This window comes from Rhea pennata, chromosome 6 (assembly GCF_028389875.1).
Source record: "Rhea pennata isolate bPtePen1 chromosome 6, bPtePen1.pri, whole genome shotgun sequence".
In the NCBI taxonomy this organism is placed as follows: Eukaryota; Metazoa; Chordata; class Aves; order Rheiformes; family Rheidae; genus Rhea; species Rhea pennata.
Window position 1 is genome coordinate 35,505,147 of NC_084668.1, and position 21,439 is coordinate 35,526,585.

General features: G+C 40.1%; 1 protein-coding gene across 4 annotated transcripts in view; it reads left to right on the plus strand.

The window, feature by feature from the left end:
* The window catches only part of INO80D (INO80 complex subunit D), a 41,753-nt gene that overhangs the window by 16,187 nt on the left and 4,127 nt on the right, over positions 1–21,439 (plus strand). The window contains exons 6-13 of one of the 4 annotated variants that reach the window (XR_009958867.1): positions 2,824–2,932; positions 8,216–8,440; positions 10,456–10,565; positions 12,199–12,332; positions 13,582–13,799; positions 14,229–14,386; positions 15,353–17,101; positions 17,273–19,610. Coding sequence is in view for 2 of the 4 variants with exons in the window: in XM_062579480.1 (XP_062435464.1) it covers positions 2,824–2,932; positions 8,216–8,440; positions 10,456–10,565; positions 12,199–12,332; positions 13,582–13,799; positions 14,229–14,386; positions 15,353–16,521 (2,123 nt within the window). In the remaining 2 variants the exon portion in view is untranslated. Of the gene's footprint in view, positions 1–2,823; positions 2,933–8,215; positions 8,441–10,455; positions 10,566–12,198; positions 12,333–13,581; positions 13,800–14,228; positions 14,387–15,352; positions 19,611–21,439 lie in introns of those variants that run through there. The other 3 variants (XM_062579480.1, XR_009958866.1, XM_062579481.1) reach the window with 3 other exon arrangements.

Sequence of the window (21,439 nt, forward strand, 5' to 3'; positions counted from 1 at the left end):
AGTGGTGAAAATGTTGCTTGTATGATGCAGACATCATATAGAAGGTTTGCAACTGGAGTGGTAAAGACAGCACCACCTGTACCTATGTGAAAGCACAAGGTTGGATAAAATATTGAGTATGTGACACGTGCATATTGCAAAGTGAGTCCAGGTAAAAACTTGCAGATTTGGCCCATCATTGTGTGCATATCTGGATTTCCAGGTGACTTGATTAGGAAATTTGGAGAACAAGAGGATTTTTCCAGAGTGGGCCTGTCCGCGTACAGAACATGGGTGAACACGAGAAAGGCTGTGCTGCATGGGGTGGCAGTGCCATCATGGAAGCTAACTGGAGAGGTAGAGCCTCGGCCATGTATCAGTCCAGAAATAGCTTCCTCACTTATTATCTAGAAACCATAATAATCAATTATCGTTACTTATGAAAATGTAAATAAATATTACTGACTTGCTGCTATGGGAATAGTACTCTGTAAAGTTTTAAAAAGGCAGCTGACCCCGTGTCTGATTATGAATATAGACTTAGATACATCTAGCTGTCCTTGTTGTCCCCCATCCCAGTCTCCAGAGTTACCTTATTTTTCTGTTTAGTTTTAGATTGTAATTTTTTTTAGCGGGTATAATACTGAGCAGAAAGTTAGGGAAGCAGAAGTCAGTATGGTATGTTAGAACAGAAATGCTGGTTTTGATTTTTTTTTTTCTTTTTTTAAAGAGACATCGAATAAATCTGGAAGTTCTTTACAAAACACCTTATTTAATCACAAGCATCTGTAATTTTTGCTATTTCAATTAACTCTTTTTTTAAATTTGCTATTAAGATCTGCCCCTTAGCACTCATGGGATAATTTGACTATTTGTTCAGAAGATAATTAGCGTCCCATGGCATGTCTCTGAAGGACAAGTTTCTGCAGAAACTCTGTTTGATCCCATATATAATACAGTTTTTCTAAGTAATAGCAGCTCCAGAGTCAATTCCAAGTGTCACAGTCCCAAATAGTGATCTGCCTTTTAAGAAATCACTTTCTATATTTAATGTTTTACATCCTCTGGTGGTGTTTGCTCTGAAGAGTATATGTTTCCTAAAGTGGCATAGTTTAGAAAAATAATTAGACCTATTAATGTACAATTATACAAATACTAGAATAGATTTGAAAGTGATTGTATACACTTAGACTATTTGGCACATTAACAGCATTCAGTTATTAATTATGTCAGTGTAGACTATGTTATTTATTCATAGTACGACTTCAATATTAAAGCCTGGTTATACCAGCTGAGAAAATTTTAGGATTTCTGTTTAACAATTGAGTAGTAATAGAGATAACTACATAGAATCTTTAAAAAGATGAACTTGATTTTAAGCATACTTTCCATTAGTACTGTGTAATATGATATTTGTATAACTGAAATCTTCAGTGTGGGTAGAGCTGAATCTGGATTAATTTTATTCCTTTATTTCCCCAGTGCCCACTGGGAGAAAAAAACTCCAACCTCTGACTTTGTTTTTAAACCTTGGATAAATAGTTTGTTAAATAGCGTCCATTGTGCATGTGTCTTTACCCAATGATTAAGTTATTTTTTCTTTACATTATTGAAGTGGAGACAGTGAAAAGCATGTCAATTGAAAGTATACGTCTGGTATTTTATCAAATGTTAAAATATTTTAATTTAGTTCAAATGAGTATCTTAAAACTAGCTACTAAGGATTGTATTTTCAGAATGTTGATGTTCATGAAATACAAGATTTCTGACATTTTTGCTTAATGTTTTTTAAGCGTTGTTCCTAAATCATGAAAGTGCTCCTAATAACCGTATTGCAAATCAGTGTTTGTTTCTAACCCTTAAAGTAGGTGCCCAAATACTGATGCATTTCCCAGATTCTGAACATCTGACTTCAGAGTCATCTCAGAGATATATATATATTTTAACTAAAAAAAGTTCCTTACTGTTTCCCAACCGTTGCTCCGTTTTTAAGGAGTACGTGAGGGATCCCACTGAATGTGGGAGGGAGAGTAGGAAAAACTGTAAAGGATAACGCCCCAGCTGAAGTGTTCCACCTGAGCACTTCCTGAACCTGCTTTCGAGCTGTCCTGTTCAATCTGAATAACTGAGGCTACTGGTGCCTACGATGAGTTGATCCCACTGCACTGTCATTAAGGGAAAGCATGCTACTTAATACAAGTGCATGACTATTTGCATCTCTTTCTTAACTCTCTTTCCATGCTATTTTATGCATTTGGCTGGCAATTACAAAGACAGAGCAGAGGAACATCTCGTGTAGCTGCATAACTATCTCTGTCCATGCTGCTCTGTCTTACGGTTTTCCTATTCTCCATGTGTTTTGGCAGCAGGAGCACAGGGGTTAAAATGTGAACAAAAATGAAAGTGGAGTTATGCAACCTATTTAGATCATATAGTGTTAAAAATTACCAGGCAGTCAGTTCTTCATGGCAGGGACCCCTCACTTATCTCATCTTTAAAGACTTCATGTACTTAGTATGAAAACTGTAGTATTTTCTATAGGTGAGAAAGCTGGTGATTTTGCTTTCATTGTTTATGGCTAAAGGGGCCAATAGAAATCTTAAAGAGAAGAACTGAAAAAAAAGCAGTGCAGACTATTTGCACACAATACTGAAGCTGTTACCATAACTTTTCCTGGGTAAATGAGAGTATTACATGATTTAATCAAACATAATTACGCTTGCAGCCTTACTACATAGGCTTAGAATAAGCAAACACCATTTGTCTGTAGTGCCATAGGTTGCTCAAAGATTTATGTGAGGTGAATAGACTTTGATCCAGCTTTCATGTTTTCAAATCCTTCAGGGCTGGACTGGTCTGAAGACAGTGGAGAAGAGTTGGAGGATTCAGAGCAAACCTCCCCTTACCAGGTTGCGTGGTCTATCCGAGAGACCCTCGGCTATGAAAGACACGAGTGAGTACGATTCTTTAGTAATAGTATTGGCGTTGAAGCAATAAATCACGTAAATGCGAGCTTGACTTCAAGTGGAGTCAGTGGAAATTAAGCATTTGTTTAAGCGCTTTACTGAAACAAAGGATTGTTTGAACTCATTTGTTTGTAAGAGCTATGAAACAGCTTTCCGCCTTCTGTCTCAGTTTCCACCTAATGTCGAGCCCTTTGTGCAGTCTGCTATCAGAAGGATACATCAGGAAAGAATTTAAGCTTATTTGCCTAAATTTAATAGAGTTTAGTGGGATTTATTCATGAACTTGGGTGCCTAGCTGGGTAGCAATACTTCCTCAATAGGAATAATATGAAGGGAGTTACTCTTGTGTTTTTTAACGGCTATTTGTGAATAAGCTTATTAGTAAGTTTACTGCATTTTACTCATTTATCATTACATTATGATAAATGTACTGGATTTTTTTTTTTTTAAGATTCTGGTATTTCTTTTAGTGATTAAGAAGTGTTGAGTAAACCTCTGTCAAACAGTTGAGAGCATTGGATTGAAGTGTTCTGACTGAAGGGGATAAATACAGTGGGTATCAGCTGCTGGTGCAGAAAGGCTTACTTTGTGTGTATGTGCATCTGTGTGTATATATGTATATGTATGTGTATACACACAGATACAGTATATCTCTGTATCTGTGTGTATACAAAATACGTGTGTGTGTGTGTATTTTATATAGTATTATTATTTATATAGTATTATTATTTATATAGTATTATATACAGTATTTTTCTGTATCTGTGTGTATTTTATACACACACACACACACACACACACACACACGTGCACACTTGTATAAATTTATTTCTGCTGATAAGCCATGAATCTGTGAACTTACAACAGGATATGATAATATGTATCTCTATTAATGTAAATCTTAAGGTACAAAGCACAGTATTTTAACAACATTGAAGTTTAAACCACAAGAAAAGATGGCGAGGCATGCTTATCACAAAAGGAAGTTTGGGGGTCTCAGTAAAGTTTTATTGGGGTTTCTATGAAAGAATTCCCTTTCACTGTGCAGCTGGGCTTTTTTGATACTACAACTCTCATATTTGTATAACCTTTAAATATCACAGAATAACAAATTGAAATTACGAAGCTTGCCAAAACTTCTTACCATCTTTAAAGGTTGTCTACAAGGTGAGACCAGAGTTGTATCTCTGTCAAGAGGACAGACACCAAAATTATAAATACTGAAAGACTTCAGTAAATCGAAGCTTAGTAACAGCATGCAGACATTTATTTTTCTTTTTAAAAAGGAATGATGTTTGCTTTTGTGAGCTCTGAGACATCCTTGGTTTTAGGCAATCAGTAGTTAAAGTAGTGAACTTTCAAGAACATTGGTTTTACTTAAAAGGTAACTTTCAAATTAAAATGTTTTGTGGGAGTAGAGAGAATTGATGTTTCCTCTCCGCCTGGTAGGAAAATGTGAATAAGTTTTCGGTACATCTTTAAAATTTTCAAAGCAGATGATATGTCTATCAAATAACTTCTCTTACACTCTTCTCCCTTTGACATTTGATCTGGTTCTTCCATAGATCACTACTTCTTTGTCAAGTTCTGAAGGTCAACTCTGTGTGTTTTGTCTTCTGTTTGTTTTAACTATCTTTGAATTCTTCCTTTTCTTTTCACATATTGAGAAAAAATACTGCTTTGTCTTGACATTTGCCATTCCATTCTAATATTTTACACACTTCAGTTGAACAGCCATCTTCACTGATCACAGTGGATGGATTTTTGTGTAGTACTGGCAGATCCTGTGTTTCAGTTTACCTAGTCTTACCTTTTTAGCAACTTTCCTTATTTTGCTTATGGATAAACATTGACACATGCACTTGATTTCAGCCTCCTAAAACTTTTATTTCTACTCTGCAGGCTTCTGTAGAGATTTTTATTATCTGACATGTTTTACTTTGACATCTTTGCAATATGGTCTGTGTGTTGCTGAAGATGAGTTAGTTCAAACTATTCCTTGGGTGGTTTAGTTTACTAAAATGACTCTGTCATATTAATCTGACAGTTCAAACTGTTGGCTCCTAACTTAGCCAGCCAGTGACTCATTACTGCTCCAAATTTTGGAGGTTAATACTGCTAGATCATGCATGGAAATCTTCTACCAAAAGCTTGAGATTCTTAAATTATGTGCTTATTGTTTCGTACTGTTTTTTTCACAGTAACTAGTAAAATTAAAGTCGTCTTTTCCCTGTTCGCTTGTGTTTGGGCTTGTGGTCCCTTTGGTTAAAGTGGCTGGCTGGCTCCCTTCTTTCCTTTTTCAGGTGACTCGTGAAAGTTAGCAGGAGGAATGCTTCTCTGTTTGAAGAGATTAGTAGAAGAAAGTGAACAGTTTAATTTGTGCATTCCTGCTTTCAGGCCAGCTTTCAGCTTGTCTGGTCGGGTGGTGATGGGGGAGTCCCCTTTAACTGGCAGTTAGGCTTCTTGTGTGATATTGGACCTGCTCTCAAGCCCTCAAAAATCACAAGATTGGCTTAAAATTAATGTCTTAACAATAACACATTTTGAGCCCTCTTGCATTCTGGCCTTTTATTCTGTAAAATTCACAATGTGGGATTGATCTGGGTAAGCGAAGGCTAAATGTTTGCCTTTACAAGTTTTTCCTTAAATTTAAGAAACTGGGGCTCTTGTGTAGTCACGGGATTCCAGTTGGCAGTGATTCCCTCCATCTTTATGCATGACGATTTTAGAGGGAGGGGTTAGGAAGAAGCATTTTGGATTATTCATCAAATGGTTTGCATAGATTTTCAGAAACCTTTCAAATAGCGAGATCACACATTAAATTCTACCAAACAAGTAATATACGCAGCTTACGAGAATAAACCAAACAGAAGTTGGCTAAACTTGTAAACCTTATTATAAAAGGACAGCAATAAAAACTGCATTTCCATTTCAGTACTTGCCTTAAAAAAATGTGTATATATATATATATATATATATATATATATCTACACACACACATACACATATATATGTATAATCATGCTAGGTCTCTTTGAACATATAAATATATTTGACCTTGCTGGCCTGATGGCTTCTGAATAGGCTTTAGAAACTTTTTGCTTCAAAACAAATCCTTACCCGTTGCAGACACAATTTCTTTGTCTTGCATGTATGTTTTAATCTTACTTTTTGAAATGACCCTGTGTGTGTGTTTGTATGTGTGCGTGCATATATTTATATCTACTCATGTATACACACACCACTCTTTTCCATTAATGCATTAAAAAAATGAAAATCTGTATTAAGTAGATCACAGTTATGTTTTTCTAATTGGCGATTTGTTCAAGTAGGTGTGTTTTCTTAAGGGATCTGAGAAATGTATTTTCGTTTTGCCTTCACAGTGGAAATATTTTGAACATTAAATATGTTAAATGCTTTTAACATGTTGCATTTGCTGCTTATCATTTAATTGTGGAGGTTAATTATGTGCAGTTTATGCTTCTTTCTAATAATCTATAATCTCTTCTAACAGACAAAATGGTTGACTTTCCATAAAAATTTATAAAAATATGCATTTGTGCTAAGACAGTGTTTGTTCATGGGGAGTTTTTATGGGCTGTATTTGAGAAGATGGATACCTTTTTGGAACAGTCTCTTAAATTTAGCCTGAATTTGAATGGCGTAAGATTTTTCAGAAGGGAAAGTAGAGCTTGGTCGGTATTGCCTTTCAGGGACAGCTATTGTGCCTGGATCTTGCTTTATTTAGTCACTGTCACAGCTAGTGTTTTGCATCCCTTCTCCTGTGAGCTTGTTTTGTGGTCTGCTTTGGTGTGGATGGGTTTGGATGTCACTTGTTTCAGTCCAGCCGGCCAACCTCTGCAGTCTGCACCGTGCGGGGGGGGGGGGGGGGTGTTTCTTTTGTTTAAACTGTTTTTCTCTCCTGTCTTCATCTTACAGATAAGAAAGTTAGCAAAAAGTTCCTTGGTTCTGTAAGGAAAACCTTAAAGGACAAGCTCAACAGTCTGTGTTGCTTAGGTTCAGTTCATTTTATTCCTTGAACAAAACTGTCTTTCTGCAGACTAGTGCTCGTTGCAGAGGACTGTTTGGTAGCTCAATGGACCTGGGTTTTTTTAGCAAGTCCAGTGATATTTCATGGTTTTGTGATTTCTACTTCATTTAGCTGAACGTGTTGACATGCTTTTGATGATCTTACCGATGTGTGCCTGGATGTTTGGGAAGACCAGAAAGGTGGGGGAAAAGGCTTTCATGAGTAAACAAGGCATCTGATCAGTCCTTCCTCTGGCTATGTCTTTGGACTGGTCTGAATCTTCCCTCGGCACCTTCTGAAACGTTCGGTTCTTCTCCAAGTGTTGTAACTCAACTTCAACTCCACAGCAAAGGGAAAGCACTATCTACTGCCTTTAATACGAAAAACCGCCTTACAAAATAATTACTGGTACTTTAGAAAGAAAAAGGGGAATTTATCTCTTGGAAGCAGGTTGGTGCAGTTGTGGGAACTTTGCTGGTGTTACCTCCTACACCAGTTTTGCTGTTGACTCCCTGGAACAGGGATTTTAGTCCAGGCTTATTTGACTATAAGAGTTGCAGGATCATGTTTGCCTGAGAGAAGTCAAGGGGTACTTTGATCCCATTAACAAGAAGGCTGAAATAGCCCTATTAAAGTTGCAGATATTTCATTGGTATAAATCTAGGAAGAGAGAGAGAGAGTGCAGAGCTTGGTGCTAGCTCTGTGTGTGTGTGTGTGTGTATATTTTGATTTAGGAAGAAAAACACTGCCTGGCAAGGTAAGAGGAATCAGCAAAGGTCAAAGATTTGTAACAATTGTTACATACTTGTAACAATTTGACCACCATCTCCAGTGTGACCTTTCTTCAATAAATTTCTACTACATAGTCCCCCCACCCTTGTCCTCTCCATTAATTGCACTTTGATTTAAGAGTTTGTCTCATTTGCTGAAACATTTACAGTAAATAAAGGTTAACAGTATAGACTTTCATTTGAACAGCAGGCTCCAGACATTTAAATGTGTCAGACCCAATGATAAATTGATGCAATCTCTAATAATGACATCGTAAGAAGGGTAAGCGCCTTAAGAGTTAAAATGGGATCCTGCTCTTACAGTTTCTGAAGCATCTCTGTCTGATTTCAGCCTTTGGATCTTTGTGGGGTTATAAGATGGGTGCTAACAAAAATTCTGTTAAAATGACAAATTAACTTGCTTAAAAAAATAAAGTAAAGCCTATCTGTTTTTGTTCTCCCTCCTTCAGGTCTGACGATGACAATGCAGATGACAGGAGTTCCAGGGTGACCAGACTTTGCACTTACTTTCAGCAGAAATACAAGCACCTCTGCCGCCTGGAGCGGGCAGAATCTCGTCAGAAGAAATGCCGGCACACGCTCCGGAAAGCTTTGCTGCAGGCGGCCAGCAGAGAGCCGGAACGTGCTGGGCAACTGATACAAGAGCTCCGAAGAGCTACGTGTGGTCGTGCCAGGTGAGACCTTTCTACATGACTGCCGTAGCCTAAGCTCGGGGCAGGGTGAAGATACTGGGCGGAATATCCAGCTGTTGAAGTTGAAATGTTAAACTCTGAAACTGGTAGCCATGCATCAGGCGGAACAACCATGACATAAAATACCTGTCAGCAGAGGACAATAAACAGTATAATGTGTTTTCCATGAAGACAGGCATTTTTTGACTTGTGTTGCAAAATGGAGATTGTTCAGGAATACCTGAGCCTGATTTCTTAAAAGCCATATGATAAGTTGGTGGCCCACTACATTTAATTTTAGGTAATTAATTTGTGTATTGTGGCTGGCTCCAAATGTCTGGAGCTTTATATTAAGTCTGATTCCTTAAAAGGTGAGCACACTGGTCTGCAGTTCACTGCAATTCGGATTTTTTTTTTCAGACAACTTAAAAGAAGAAAGGGAGAAAAAAAAAGTCTGTACCTCCTCTTAGTTATTTTCTGAGCAAAGCATATTTAAGCTCCTGCTTTTTGTTCTATTCAACTCAATCTAACATTAAATGAAACTCAGCAAGAAAATAAATACCCTCTAACAACTCTGAAGGTTACTTTCTGAGGGGATTTTTTTCTAGATAATGTCAACATCCCTCCAGCTCTCAACATACTGAGAGTTGACTGATTCATATTTGTAAAGACACAGAGCAAGTCCAGGCCCTGGTGCTATGTCTAGGGTACCAGCCGCAGCTTCCTTCTGCTGTTTTAGTTTTGCTTTACAGGACTTTCGACTTTGGGGGATGGGGAGGGCTAAAGTGAAAGAGGCAGGCTGAGACAGGGTGCTGTGAGTATATTCCATTTCTGGGATGCTCCTGTTCTGGACAGTGAACTCTGGTTCATGACATCTGAAGGGGTTGTTGGGGAGGTGATCTGATGCTAGAAGAGCTATTCAGAGGTGTAATGAAGAGGTACATTACTAGTTTAAAAAGATTCATAAACATTTCCAGACTGAATCTACAGCAAAAACCTTGCCAGAATTGGCAAAATTTTTTTGGTATTTTATTGTGCAAAATGATTAAATTATTTTGGACAGGTAAACCTGTCGTCATTACCCTGGTTAAATTAAGTAAACAGTCTTTTGACTTACAAAGTGTTTCGCAGAGTAATATTACTAACTAAAACTTTGCTCAGTCAAAGTGCAGTTGATGACAGTAATGGCTGAAGGAAAACAGGCTACAGAAAGCCTTTTGTCAACCTAGAAAACAACATGAGTACAGAGGTGAAATTCAGCCCTGGGATCGCCAGCTTTGTCTACGCAAAGGTGACAAATGCCTCGAGAGCAGGCTAACACCAAGCGAGCTGTGTAATGCTTGCAGTACTCATCCACACTGCTGGCTGGTCGCCTGCTTGCAGCTCAGGCTCAAGGCATTGAGGCTGTGCTGAGGAAGCGCTCAGCTCCGGGCACCTGCTGGTGGATTGGGCTGTAGCACGTTGGTGAAGGAGAGCTTTTACCCATGTTGAGCACGCTCAGGCTCTGCCACTCCAGAGCTCAGTCTAAGTTTGTCTGAGCACGTGCTTGCATGTAAACTCTGGGGATGCTCAGCATGTCTTGATTTATGAACAGGCTTGGAAATGCACTTGACTGGCCGTGTAGGCATATCCAGTGCATCGTATTCTAAAGGATGACCTTATTTTAAGGGTCACTTGTGAGGGCACTTACCTGCTGCTGTTCTGGGCTCTTGCAGGCTCTTGATATAACATTTACGTGTAGTAGCACACAGCACCTCTCATTACAGTTAAGGCCCTGTTATGTTAGATGCTGAAGTAAACAATAATCCTGTTACTGCAGTTGCACCTTCACCTTTCATTGATGTCTATTCTGTATCCCTGTTTAGAGTGTGCTAATTCTGTGCACCCATCTGGATCATGACACACATACGTGTGTTAAAATGTTTCATCCTATTGTGCCACGTTCGGTAGAATAGTTGTGCTAGATACCTCTTGGAACTGGGTTTTTGACTCCAGACTCTCTTATGCTTTTGTTTCAGCGCAAGCCAAGCCAAGCAGAGAGATGTGGAACCAACAACATGTAGTGGGACTTCGAAGGGTGAACAGTGCACTAACAAGGCCCTTCCATTCACCAGGCATTGTTTTCAGCGTATCCTCTTAAATCCCTTTTGGAGCTACATTCGGGAGTGGAAATGCGTGTGTTCTAGGTTTTTTTTGTTTGTTTGTTTGGTTGTGGTTTTTTTTTTCATTAACAAGTAGGGTATCACCAAGAAAAACCCATTTGTTAGCATCTCATTAACTACTTTGCTTTTAATTTTACTGTGTGATATGGATGCTGTGGGCAGTGATGATGAGTAGTTTGTCACTGGTATCTATCATAGTGATGCTGTTGTGCTTTCATAAGCTGTAGTTCATGTGTTAGAAGCTTCTACAAAAATAATCCTGTCTTTGATGGATGAGGTGCATACTTCATGGTTTTCAACTGCATGGCTTTCAAACCATTCTTGATAGCATCCAATAAAATAGCTACCTATAGAGAGTTTGTGGGAACAAGGGATATCACATGGTTTAAAAAGGTGACTTAGACTGACTGGAATTTTGCATTCTTTCTTTTTCAGTTGATAGCCTGTTTCCTTTTGTTCAGTCTTTTTGGTTTGCAGATGCCTGACGTTTTTGCTGTGGAGGTAAAGGACCAATGTAATGAATTCCCTGACGAATAGGCTGTTTGATTTGTTGCAGGCCCTGTAGAAATAGTCTGCAGAACAGTTCAAAACTGTTGTATGAGCACACACTATAGCGTGTAGATTTATTTGGTAGTTCATTTGGCTCCTGATTTTTTTTTTTTTTGAAGTTTAAGGTGTCTCACTTGTCATTGTACGTACTGAGAGAAGTCAAGGATAGTGGTTTTGTGTTTCTGCCCGCTTTATTCCCTCTGTACTTTCTTCTCAATGAAAATAGTCTCTCCTAACATGAGCAGACTCTTGGTTCTTGCCCATCCATCCAATCTTTGCCTTCTGCAGGATTTCCATTTTCCCTTCATCCTTTCTTTTGCATTTTTAGCATTTTTTGAACAGATGTACGAATATTGAGGTTAGAATCAATCTGAGAACTGTTCAAGATAGAAGAGGCGCTTCTAAAGTTGTTTGAAAAAACACAGTGAAATATGTTTGATTTGCTCAAAGTCTAGAAATGTTTTTACTCCTGCAGGGGAATTTCTGAAGGAAATTTCAGTAAGCTTAGGTTTGGATTTACTTGACCTTTCTGTCTGATTGCACATCTTTTTTTAGAGGAGCAGGAAGGATCTTGAAACTTCTTTGTGTGTGCTCTGAAGATAAATGCCAAGAATGTACTTTAAATGATGGAATTAAGAAATACTCTTTCTTTAATGTTTCAGTATCGATTGTCTATTGCCTATAAGGAAATAGTCTTGTTGACGACATTGCTCCAACTGGTAATATTGATCTATTGATTAAGACTCCAGGAAAAGACTTTTTTTTTTTTTTTTTTTTCTGAGAACTCATTAGTGAAATCGCTGCTTCCATAAAACCATCTCAATATATAATAAAATCATTAGAGATTCTGCATGAATGCAGTTTTTCACTTGAATAGTCAGGTTTGAGCCTTATCTAGCTTTGAACTTGAATAACAAAGTTAAGATACTCATTAAAAGTAGCATCTATGGACAGATAGAGTTGAAGGCTCTAATCTTTATCAGGCTGATAAATCAAAGGGCATATCTCCATCGTTGTCTTGTGTGTTATTCCTGATGCAGAAATGCACAGATATCTTATTGAACCGTTCTCAGCAGCTCTTCTCAAGTTGCACGGCCAAGTTTGCAGATGGTCAGCAGTGCTCTGTGCCAGTTTTTGACATCACACATCAGACACCTCTGTGCGAAGAACATGCCAAAAAAATGGTAAGTACAAAGCCAAAACTGTAATTATTTCTGTGAATTGGGATGATGAATAGTTTTGACCTCAGTCTTTCTGTGCTCTTGTGTTTGCTAACTAGCAAGTTTACAAACTGAGGAGTCCATTCCCTTATATTTTTCTTAAGTAGGTAAAACATTCTCAATTAGTATAAAGTGTGTTGTAAAAATCTCTTATATACTTTTGGAGATACAATAAAATGTACATGAGGATATACTTTGCTGGAAGAAGAAATCAGATGCCCTTCCTGAGTCAAGAATTAGAAAAATCTTTTGCAAGTGGTGCTGTGGTCAATTTACCTGGGCACACTCCTGGCCCTTCAATCTGAATGCACTAAGTGTGTGGTATGTTAAGAGCAGTGCTTCTCAAAACATTTTTAGTTCATGGGACCCAGCGTATCTTGTAGAGGAAGTGTAGATAGCAATTATAAGCATATTGATAATGCTTCTGCTACTTTATTTGCCTTTTGATGATTATCAGAAGTTGTCTTTGGATCTGTGTTTGTGGATCCCAGAGGAAAAGCAGTGGCCTACCACAGACTGAGAGTACATAGAAATTGGTATGGTGACAGCTCACTAGTGTAGCACAAACCATCATTTTTTAACCTATTTGTATGGGTTTCTTTTCCATCCTTCTCCCAGGCAATCTTCAGTGTGTCTCTCAAAAGATTTATCCTGTAGCCCATAAAATCCTTTGCCATTCCCAGTATGACTGCACTTGCAAATTGATGGCCATTTGCTTCATTTTATAGTTGGCTAGTGAGCTGCTGTTCAAAAGTAATGAAGCTTCAGTTGTGTGCCTGCATTCCTCACAAGTCCTAGCGTATTAATTCCACTTCCCCAGGGTTCTCAATATTTTATGAGAACGGGCACCTGAGGATGCTGGCTTCACCTGCTACTCACTGTCCCCATTACCCCCACCTTGCAGCAGTCGTCTTCTGTTTTTACTGCATGTAGGAATACCACCAAAGGTTACAGCCATACACTGACTTACTTGGGATTTACCGTTTTTACTGATTTTTAAAGTGACCCCATATTTATTATACCTCATAATTTGGTCTATGTGTTCTTTGCCATTGGGATCAATGAGGAAGGAAGCAACTTAGCTTTTGTATCCTTGTTTGGGTGGAAGTTAGCAGTTAGTTTCTCTTGTGGATGTTTGTAGACTGGAAATGGCTATGAAGAAAAATGAGGAAAATCATACTTATTCTTAATGCATTCATTTTACCTCCCAAAGGACAATTTCTTGAGAGGGGACAGCTCCCGTAAAGTTCAGCACCAGCAGCAGAGGAAACCCAGGAAAAAAACAAAGCCGCCTGCACTTACCAAAAAACACAAGAAGAAGAGAAGGCGAGGCCCGCGCCGGCCCCAGAAACCCATTCCTCCTGCAGTGCCCCAAGGGAACCTCACCATGCCTGCCAGTGTCTCACTGCCAGTAGAGATGTCCCACATACGGTCAGTGGCAGCCCTGCCCTAGTCTACTCAGCAGTAGCTTGAACACTAGGGAGGAGTAGTGTAGAAAGGTGTGAAGTTGCTGTGCTGATCAGCCTCTGGATAAGGCTGATAAGGCTGGATAAGGTTCAGGGATGGAAATAGTGTTTCCATATGACTGCTTAAAGCAAAAAGCAAAGCCCTAGAGGGATTAATTTTAGGTTTGAGCTGTGGTTGAATTTAATGGTTAGCATCTTGCTCTTGATGCCCCATCTTAGGTATTTAACCAATAGACTAACCACCTTAAACTTTCTGAAAGCATTTTTTTCTAGATGAAGAAAATATAAGCAAGTGTGCCGAGGGGAGACATCCATTACAGATGGATGTTCATTCATGGTTGTAATTTGGAGAAATAAAAGTTGAATGGTGGGACTAACAGTACCTTTTGTCCAGGAGCCCTTCCACACCAGAGTTGAGTGCCGATGAGCTGCCTGATGATATCGCCAATGAAATCACAGACATTCCACATGACTTGGAATTGAATCAGGAGGACTTCTCTGATGTCCTGCCGCGACTGCCTGATGACTTGCAGGATTTTGATTTCTTTGAAGGTACCACTTTATTTTATGTTAAAGTGAACACAGACAGTGAGCTGAAGAAGTGAGTATTTCTAAAATACGTGTTTTGAGGCGTTGCTTGCTTTCCCACAGAGGTAGTAACTTCTAAACAAAGGAACATGCATTTACCCTATTGTTTGTTTGTGAGGTCTGAAGAAAAGCAGACTTTACGACAACTGGTGCATGTAGTTCTCTGCTTGCTCTTGTAATTAGTGCTCTGGAAATCCTAATTGGTTTAGCATTTCAATAATTCATTTTACATTTTTTTTTCTGCCTGTCGCTGTTGTAGTTTAATCAGCTATGCTCTCAGTAATGGCATCTTTCTGCCATCAAGTGGGGCTGGAACCACAGTTGATGTTGGCCTTTTATCAAAGGAAAAGAGACTGAGATCTTTAAATACATTTTTGAAACTTGCTTTTGATCAGAACTATGCCTGAATTTCTGGATTCTAAGGTTCAGCACCTATCACAGATATCAAAGCTTAGAACAGCCCAGAGTTGGGATATGTAATTTCTTCCCCCCCCCCCTTTTTTTTGAGTAGTTTTTGTGATCTGACATGACATCAAATTGAGTCTGATTCTAAATTAACCTGAGTTATACTGATTGTAATGTGATAAGTAGAAAGGGCTTTGTAGACTATTCAGATTATTACAGCATTGAAGGAAGTCTTATTTAAGCATTTTTACTTTAAGTCTGGGAGGCAACTTGTATTATGTGAAAGGGGAGAGGGAAGAAGAGAGAATTCCTTTGAAGAGGATGGCTTAATTTGTAGTTTTTCCTACCAAGCTTACCTTGTGAGCACTGGAGAAGGAAATTTTCCCTTTACCATGAGATAGTCCAGAAGCTTACAACACACTGCAGCTCTGTACTGAACTATTTGTTACCTTTGCGTTCTCAGAGCTCCAGTGCTGGGCTCGCTTTAGAAGAGTGCTCTAACTCCTGATGTCCCTGTTTCTGCAGGTAAAAATGGAGATCTCCTTCCTACTACAGAAGAGGCTGAAGAACTGGAACGGGCCCTACAGGCTGTAACTTCTCTTGAGTGCCTGAGTACCATTGGCGTACTTACACAGACAGATGGTGTGCCGGTTCAGGAGCTGTCAGATAGAGGGATAGGGGTGTTCTCTACAGGTGCTGGAGCTCCAGGAATGCAGTCCTTGAGTCGAGAGGTTAACACGGATCTGGGGGAGCTGTTGAATGGGCGTATAGTACATGATAATTTCTCCGGTCTGGAGCTGGATGAGAACTTGCTCCGTTCTGCTACCTTGTCCAACCCACCTACGCCCCTGGCAGGGCAGATCCAGGGGCAATTCTCAGCCCCAGCCAACGTCGGCCTTACTTCTGCCACTCTGATAAGCCAGAGTGGCCTTGGGGAGAGAGCCTTCCCAGGACAGTTTCATGGACTTCATGATGGCAGCCATGCCTCCCAGAGGCCCCACCCTGCCCAGCTGCTGAGCAAGGCAGATGACCTGATCACCTCACGACAGCAATACAGCAGTGACCATTCACACTCCTCACCCCATGGAAGCCATTACGATAGTGAGCATGTGCCGTCTCCCTACAGTGACCATATCACATCCCCTCACACCACATCCTTTTCTGGTGATAACTTGGCAGCTACCTTCTCAGCAGAGATGCCCATGATGGCACAGCACTTGCTCCCAACTCAGCTGGATGTGCCACTTAGTGGGGTGGTCAACCCCAGAACTCACTGGGGAAATCTTCCTGTCAATCTTGGGGACCCCTCTCCGTTTAGCAACCTTCTCGGTGCAGATGGACACCTCCTGTCCACCTCCCTGTCCACACCACCTACCACCTCGCACTCAGAGACCACACAGCCTGCCTTCGCCACTGTGACCCCCAACAGCTCCAGTGTGCTTCCGGGGTTACCGCAGACCAGTTTTAGTGGCATGGGTCCTGCCTCTGCTGAACTGATGGCCTCCACCTCCCCTAAACAACAGCTCCCTCAGTTCAGCGCAGCCTTTGGGCACCAGCTGAGCTCCCACAGTGGCATCCCCAAGGACCTGCAGCCCAGCCACAGCTCCATAGCTCCTCCCACGGGCTTCGCAGTGACCGGTGCCACCGCTACCAGTACCAATAACGCATCCGCACCCTTCACCACCTCCAACTGAGCTTGTCTGCCTGGCTCTGTGCAGGTAGATGGGGGACCTATGTTTTCTATCTTTCCTTTTTTCCTTTTTCTTCTTTTTTTCCTGTCCTCCTCTCCCCCTCCCCCCCCCCCTTTTTTTAAGAGGGGGTTGAGAAGAAAACCCCTGCTTCAGTACTGACCAGGGTTAGCCCTCTGTGAACCTTGCTATAGCGTTCACATGTGCTTGTTATGCACCGGTGCTCATTTATTGCAGGCAGGTTCACCGTTCCCCAGTGATTCCTTAAGGATACAGCACAGTTACTGGATGTAATTGATCTTAGCAGTAAGACCTAAAAATGGGAAGATACCTCAGATTACTGATGCATGTTACTGTTTCCTAGGGTTCGGATCAGTGCTTGCCATCCCATTAGCATCTGGTAGGAAGTTTTCCAGTGGGCAGAAGTCTCCTGATTTTTTTTTTTAACTCTTTTCCAAAGGTAGCATCTGGCATGGAAAACTTGGCTGCACACATTGATTTGAGAATGGTGCATTGAAGTCCTAAATCAAGACTATGGTTCAAAGATGAATTTTGACAGTTTCTTAAAACAGTCTCTTGACCTCCTGTATGTATGTGTGTGTGTGTGTGTGTGTGTTTGGGGTGCAGGGAGCAGCAGTTCCTTTTCTTACTTTGTTGAAAAAGTGGGAGTCATCCCCTTCCAGAACTGGTCATTGTTCTTATTGCATGCTGATTTTTATTTTTGATTATGATGATTTTTAATTCATTGAACATCAAGGGGATCAGTTGACTGATTGCCCAGAAATCTGAAGGCTGATGTGAAGTTAGCCCAGGGAGAAAAGAAAGCAATACAGAAGGATCGAAATAAATCATGGTGTAGTGAAGATTCCTGTGCAGAAATTGCAGAAAATCCCTCCCTTGCTGAATTACTGTGGCCTTGTAGCATTGATGATTTGCCTTTTCAAACGTGGCTTTGTCCAGAATTCCTTGCCTGACAGGCTGACAGGTATTTCCCAGCTGAAACTGGAAGAATTCTCTTGGTACTCTGCTATCCACCCAAGTCTAGGTCAGACCCTTTGGTAAGTTTAACATGGATGCATTTCTCAAGTTACGTCTAGCTACTGAGACTTTGACACTTTCTAGAACAGCTTTTTCTTTTTCTTCCCCGCCCCCCCACCCTGAGCCATAGAATTTTTGAGACACGTGGGATTTGATGTGTCTGTGTATTGATGTGTATGTGAAGCTGAAAAGCTGAATGTATGTAAGGAACTGGCAGGTACCGATCAGCAGTCATGGTTAACCAAAAGAAGAATCACTGAAGCAAAATAGGGAGATAAGACTCCCTTCTGTCTGCAGGACTATTTTGCTTTCACTGCGTACCTGCTAAAGATCTTTCTCAGACTCTGGTAGTAATTTCAGTCGTTACAGAAAGGAATCCACTACCTTTTATAAATTTTATTATTCTTTTATTCAAGCAGTAACAGCAGCAGAAATCCTGAGGTGTTTACTTGCATCGTTTATCAGGAACAGAGAAAAGGAATTTGCTTGTGACTTTATAGGGCTCAGACTAGCTACTGTACAGAATGATTTTGCCTGTAAAAGTGCAGATTGTACTCCTATTTAATGAATATAACCATTCTGTACGCTTCTTGGTTTACTTCTCAGATGCAGATGAGAGAATGGGGGAGGAAAAAAACATTTCAGTCTCTTAATGTTGAAGATGGATTTCATTCTGCCTTACAGTAGAAAGTCCTACCTGCATGAAATCTAGTCTAATTTGGAAAATTAAGAGATACCAAGCACATGTAATTGGGAGGCCTAATAACTTGTTTGAGCAAGGGAATGTTGCATTAAGTTTAGTTGCTACAGAAATTCTTTTTGTTAGCAGTCAGGCCCGCAGCAATATCTCTGACCCAAACCTCTCCTTTTGTCTTGCTAAGGAATAGAATTTAAGCGGGATAGACCTTGCCTCTGGTCACTATCATAGCAATTGTACTACCCCCTTTTCTTGAAAGATTTGTCGTCCTTAAATATAAAGGATGATGCATATGTCCTTTTCTGAAGTTGCAAGTGTATGTGGGTGGAGGAGACAAAAATGATTTTCATGCTTCTGTTGTTATGAAGTCCTTATTTCATACTTGGTAAAATAGATCTTAATAATATAAGCCGAATATTCTTAAGTGGTGATTTAAATATGTTTGTAACATTTAAATGTTTTTAAATCATGTAAAAAGTTGAAATGAAGCCTAAGAAATCCTGCTTGTGATTGTCCTGCTGATTTGAGGAATGCCCAGTGGTATTGTGAAATGAGGCAAATCTGACAAGGCGTTTATTTATTTTTGTATTATGTTCCCCATGCTTTGTTGAGGAAACAGTTGTTTGATTTGCAGATGATTTTCATTGTGTCCATATACTTTCGTTAATGTATTTCAGATGACTGGCTGGAAAAGAGTGGAGAACTAGTTTACCAAATGGTTAATTCTTTAATCTGCTTGTGTATTAATGTCATTTTAGATTATATTAATTTCTATAAATCGGTTTCAGGACTTTGGTCTTGAAATGGTTCTTGCGCTCATCAGACACTCTAGTGAAGCTAGTGCAGGGTATGTTTGCCCCACAGCACATTTCTCTTTCTTAGCAAACAGACTGGGGAGGGAGAGAGGGGAGAAGCTGAGAGCCAAATTCTGCTTGCTCACATCACTGTAAGTTACAGAGGAGCTCTTTGGTCTGAGATCACTGAATTTATACCAGTGTAACTCAGAACAGAACCCAGTCCTAATCTAATCACCGATTTAGTCAAGGAATTTTGAAAACATTCGAAGACATGCAGTTCATAATTCGCACTTGAAATCAATGGCCAATATGTACCTGCATTCTTGCAAGGCAGTGTGAAAAATCAGCTCTCTTCCTCCTACTTCAGCTTCAATGTTGTCTATTTCCTGATGACTTTTACCTGAAAAGTGACTAGGTTACATTTTCCAATGAGCAAACTAAATTTGCAATAAAGCTGCACTTTTAAAAATAAATTTCCATTTGTATACATGTTATCTAGGATTCCCTCTGTCCTGTATGACGTGGACTTCTGAAATGGGCTGCCACTCTCACCTTTTACAGGTCCATCTCCCATGCTTTCACTGCCTCTGATTTCAAGGTTACAGCCTACCAAGCAGTTACAGGTTTTGGTCTTAGATTTAACAAGGTGGGTCATTCAGGTGGACTTCTATACCCATGCAACCTATTGACTTCACTGAATCAATGTCTTAATGTTGGATGTGAGGGATCCAGTTAGGTGTATGCAGCCAGAGGTGTTTCACACGTCTTCCTCTGGGAAATACTGCAGGTATGCTTGAGGTAGTCCTTGAGGCTGCTGCTTACAAGATTCCCTAATAGAAGTCATGCTCTCATGGAAAGATTTCTGCGTATTATCCCCTCATACAGCAATTAACACTCTAATTACCCTTTCGCCTAAGAGTCAGTGTAGCAATTTCAGTCCATTGGTTTGAGATGGTCAATATCTGTCATGCCCCTTACATGTTAACAAATGGAACAAAGCTAGTTTAACCTCAAAGTTAATTTCTTTTATATAAGATTTGAGTTTTAAAGAATTGAAAAACATTAGACCTAGAATAAAATACCGGTAATGTCATTTTCGATAATAGCAGCACCTCCATTAGTCTTTGTATGAAAATGTAAGTATTGGCAGGAACGACACTTACCGCAAGGTGAACTTTGGCAGTGTATGGAGGAGGCTGGTCGGGGACAGCCTGATGCATAAGACATTCTGTAAGCCTTGCTTGGATGTTGAGCCATCACTTAGGAAGATGTCATTATGTCAGCTTTGAGGGAAGCGGTTTGCACTTAAATACCTTGAGATTGATTTGCTCTTTGGCCTCGACATCACTATGATACAAGAAGATGAGCCCATGATGCAAAAAGATGGGGAAAATGCATCATTTTGTCCCCTTCTGCCTTGCAGTTCTTCCAGATTTTCCCTCTTCATTGATAGCGTTGCTTATTTGTATGTTTGAGTGTAAAGGTTAGTGAAACATTTATGTTGATAATGCTGAGAAGTAGAATATTCTGCGTAATGCTTTGGGGAGGAAGATTGTGCAACAGCTAGTTTCCCACTGAGTTCAGTAGGTTAGTGAAATGAGTATTCATATTTCTCATTTGAAAAGCATTGGAAAGCCCTGAGAAGCTCATAACCTGTTAGGCAAAATATCAAAGGTGGCATTGAAAGTACAAGTACAAGGGAAAAAAAGAACAGTGATCCGTAATAGCAGAGAGAGGCCAAGGGAAGCTGCTTCTCTTCTCTTCTCTTCTCTTCTCTTCTCTTCTCTTCTCTTCTCTTCTCTTCTCTTCTCTTCTCGTGTGTGTTTGCTTTTAGTAGCAGCTTTGTTGCTAGCTGCATGAGTTTCTGTCTCTGGATAATATCCTCAGCTTCACCTTAGTGTTGGAAAGCTGGGAATTTCTGTTCCGAGCTGCCGTGTACAGTTTGGTGCCATTGGCTTCAGAGGCACTGCCCAGGTGGAGACCTAGGATGCAACCCACACATACATACTAAAATTTCGTTTGAAGCTTCATTTTGCTGTAAGCGCATCCAGATGCAGTCTAGGGTTGAATCTGCTTGCTGGGAAAGAAGGGTCTCACCGTGGTGTAAAATAAACCCTGTGAAGGTGCATTCACTGTTAAGTTAGCCCTGATGATTAATACATGGGTTGTTAGGCTGCTTGTGAAATTACCACTCCTTCCTGAGGGACTGCAGCATCGCGGGTGTTGCATTTCCCTGGAGGCATCAGCAGAGCTCCAGAAATATTTCACCCAGCCTTTGTGCTGCAGCAAGCCGAATCCACAGCTGACTTTTCAAACTGCAAAAGCGTTTTGGACAAGGGGGAGGGAAAAATTTCTAGAAAACGCAGCCACCTTGAATCTTTCATGACTTGTG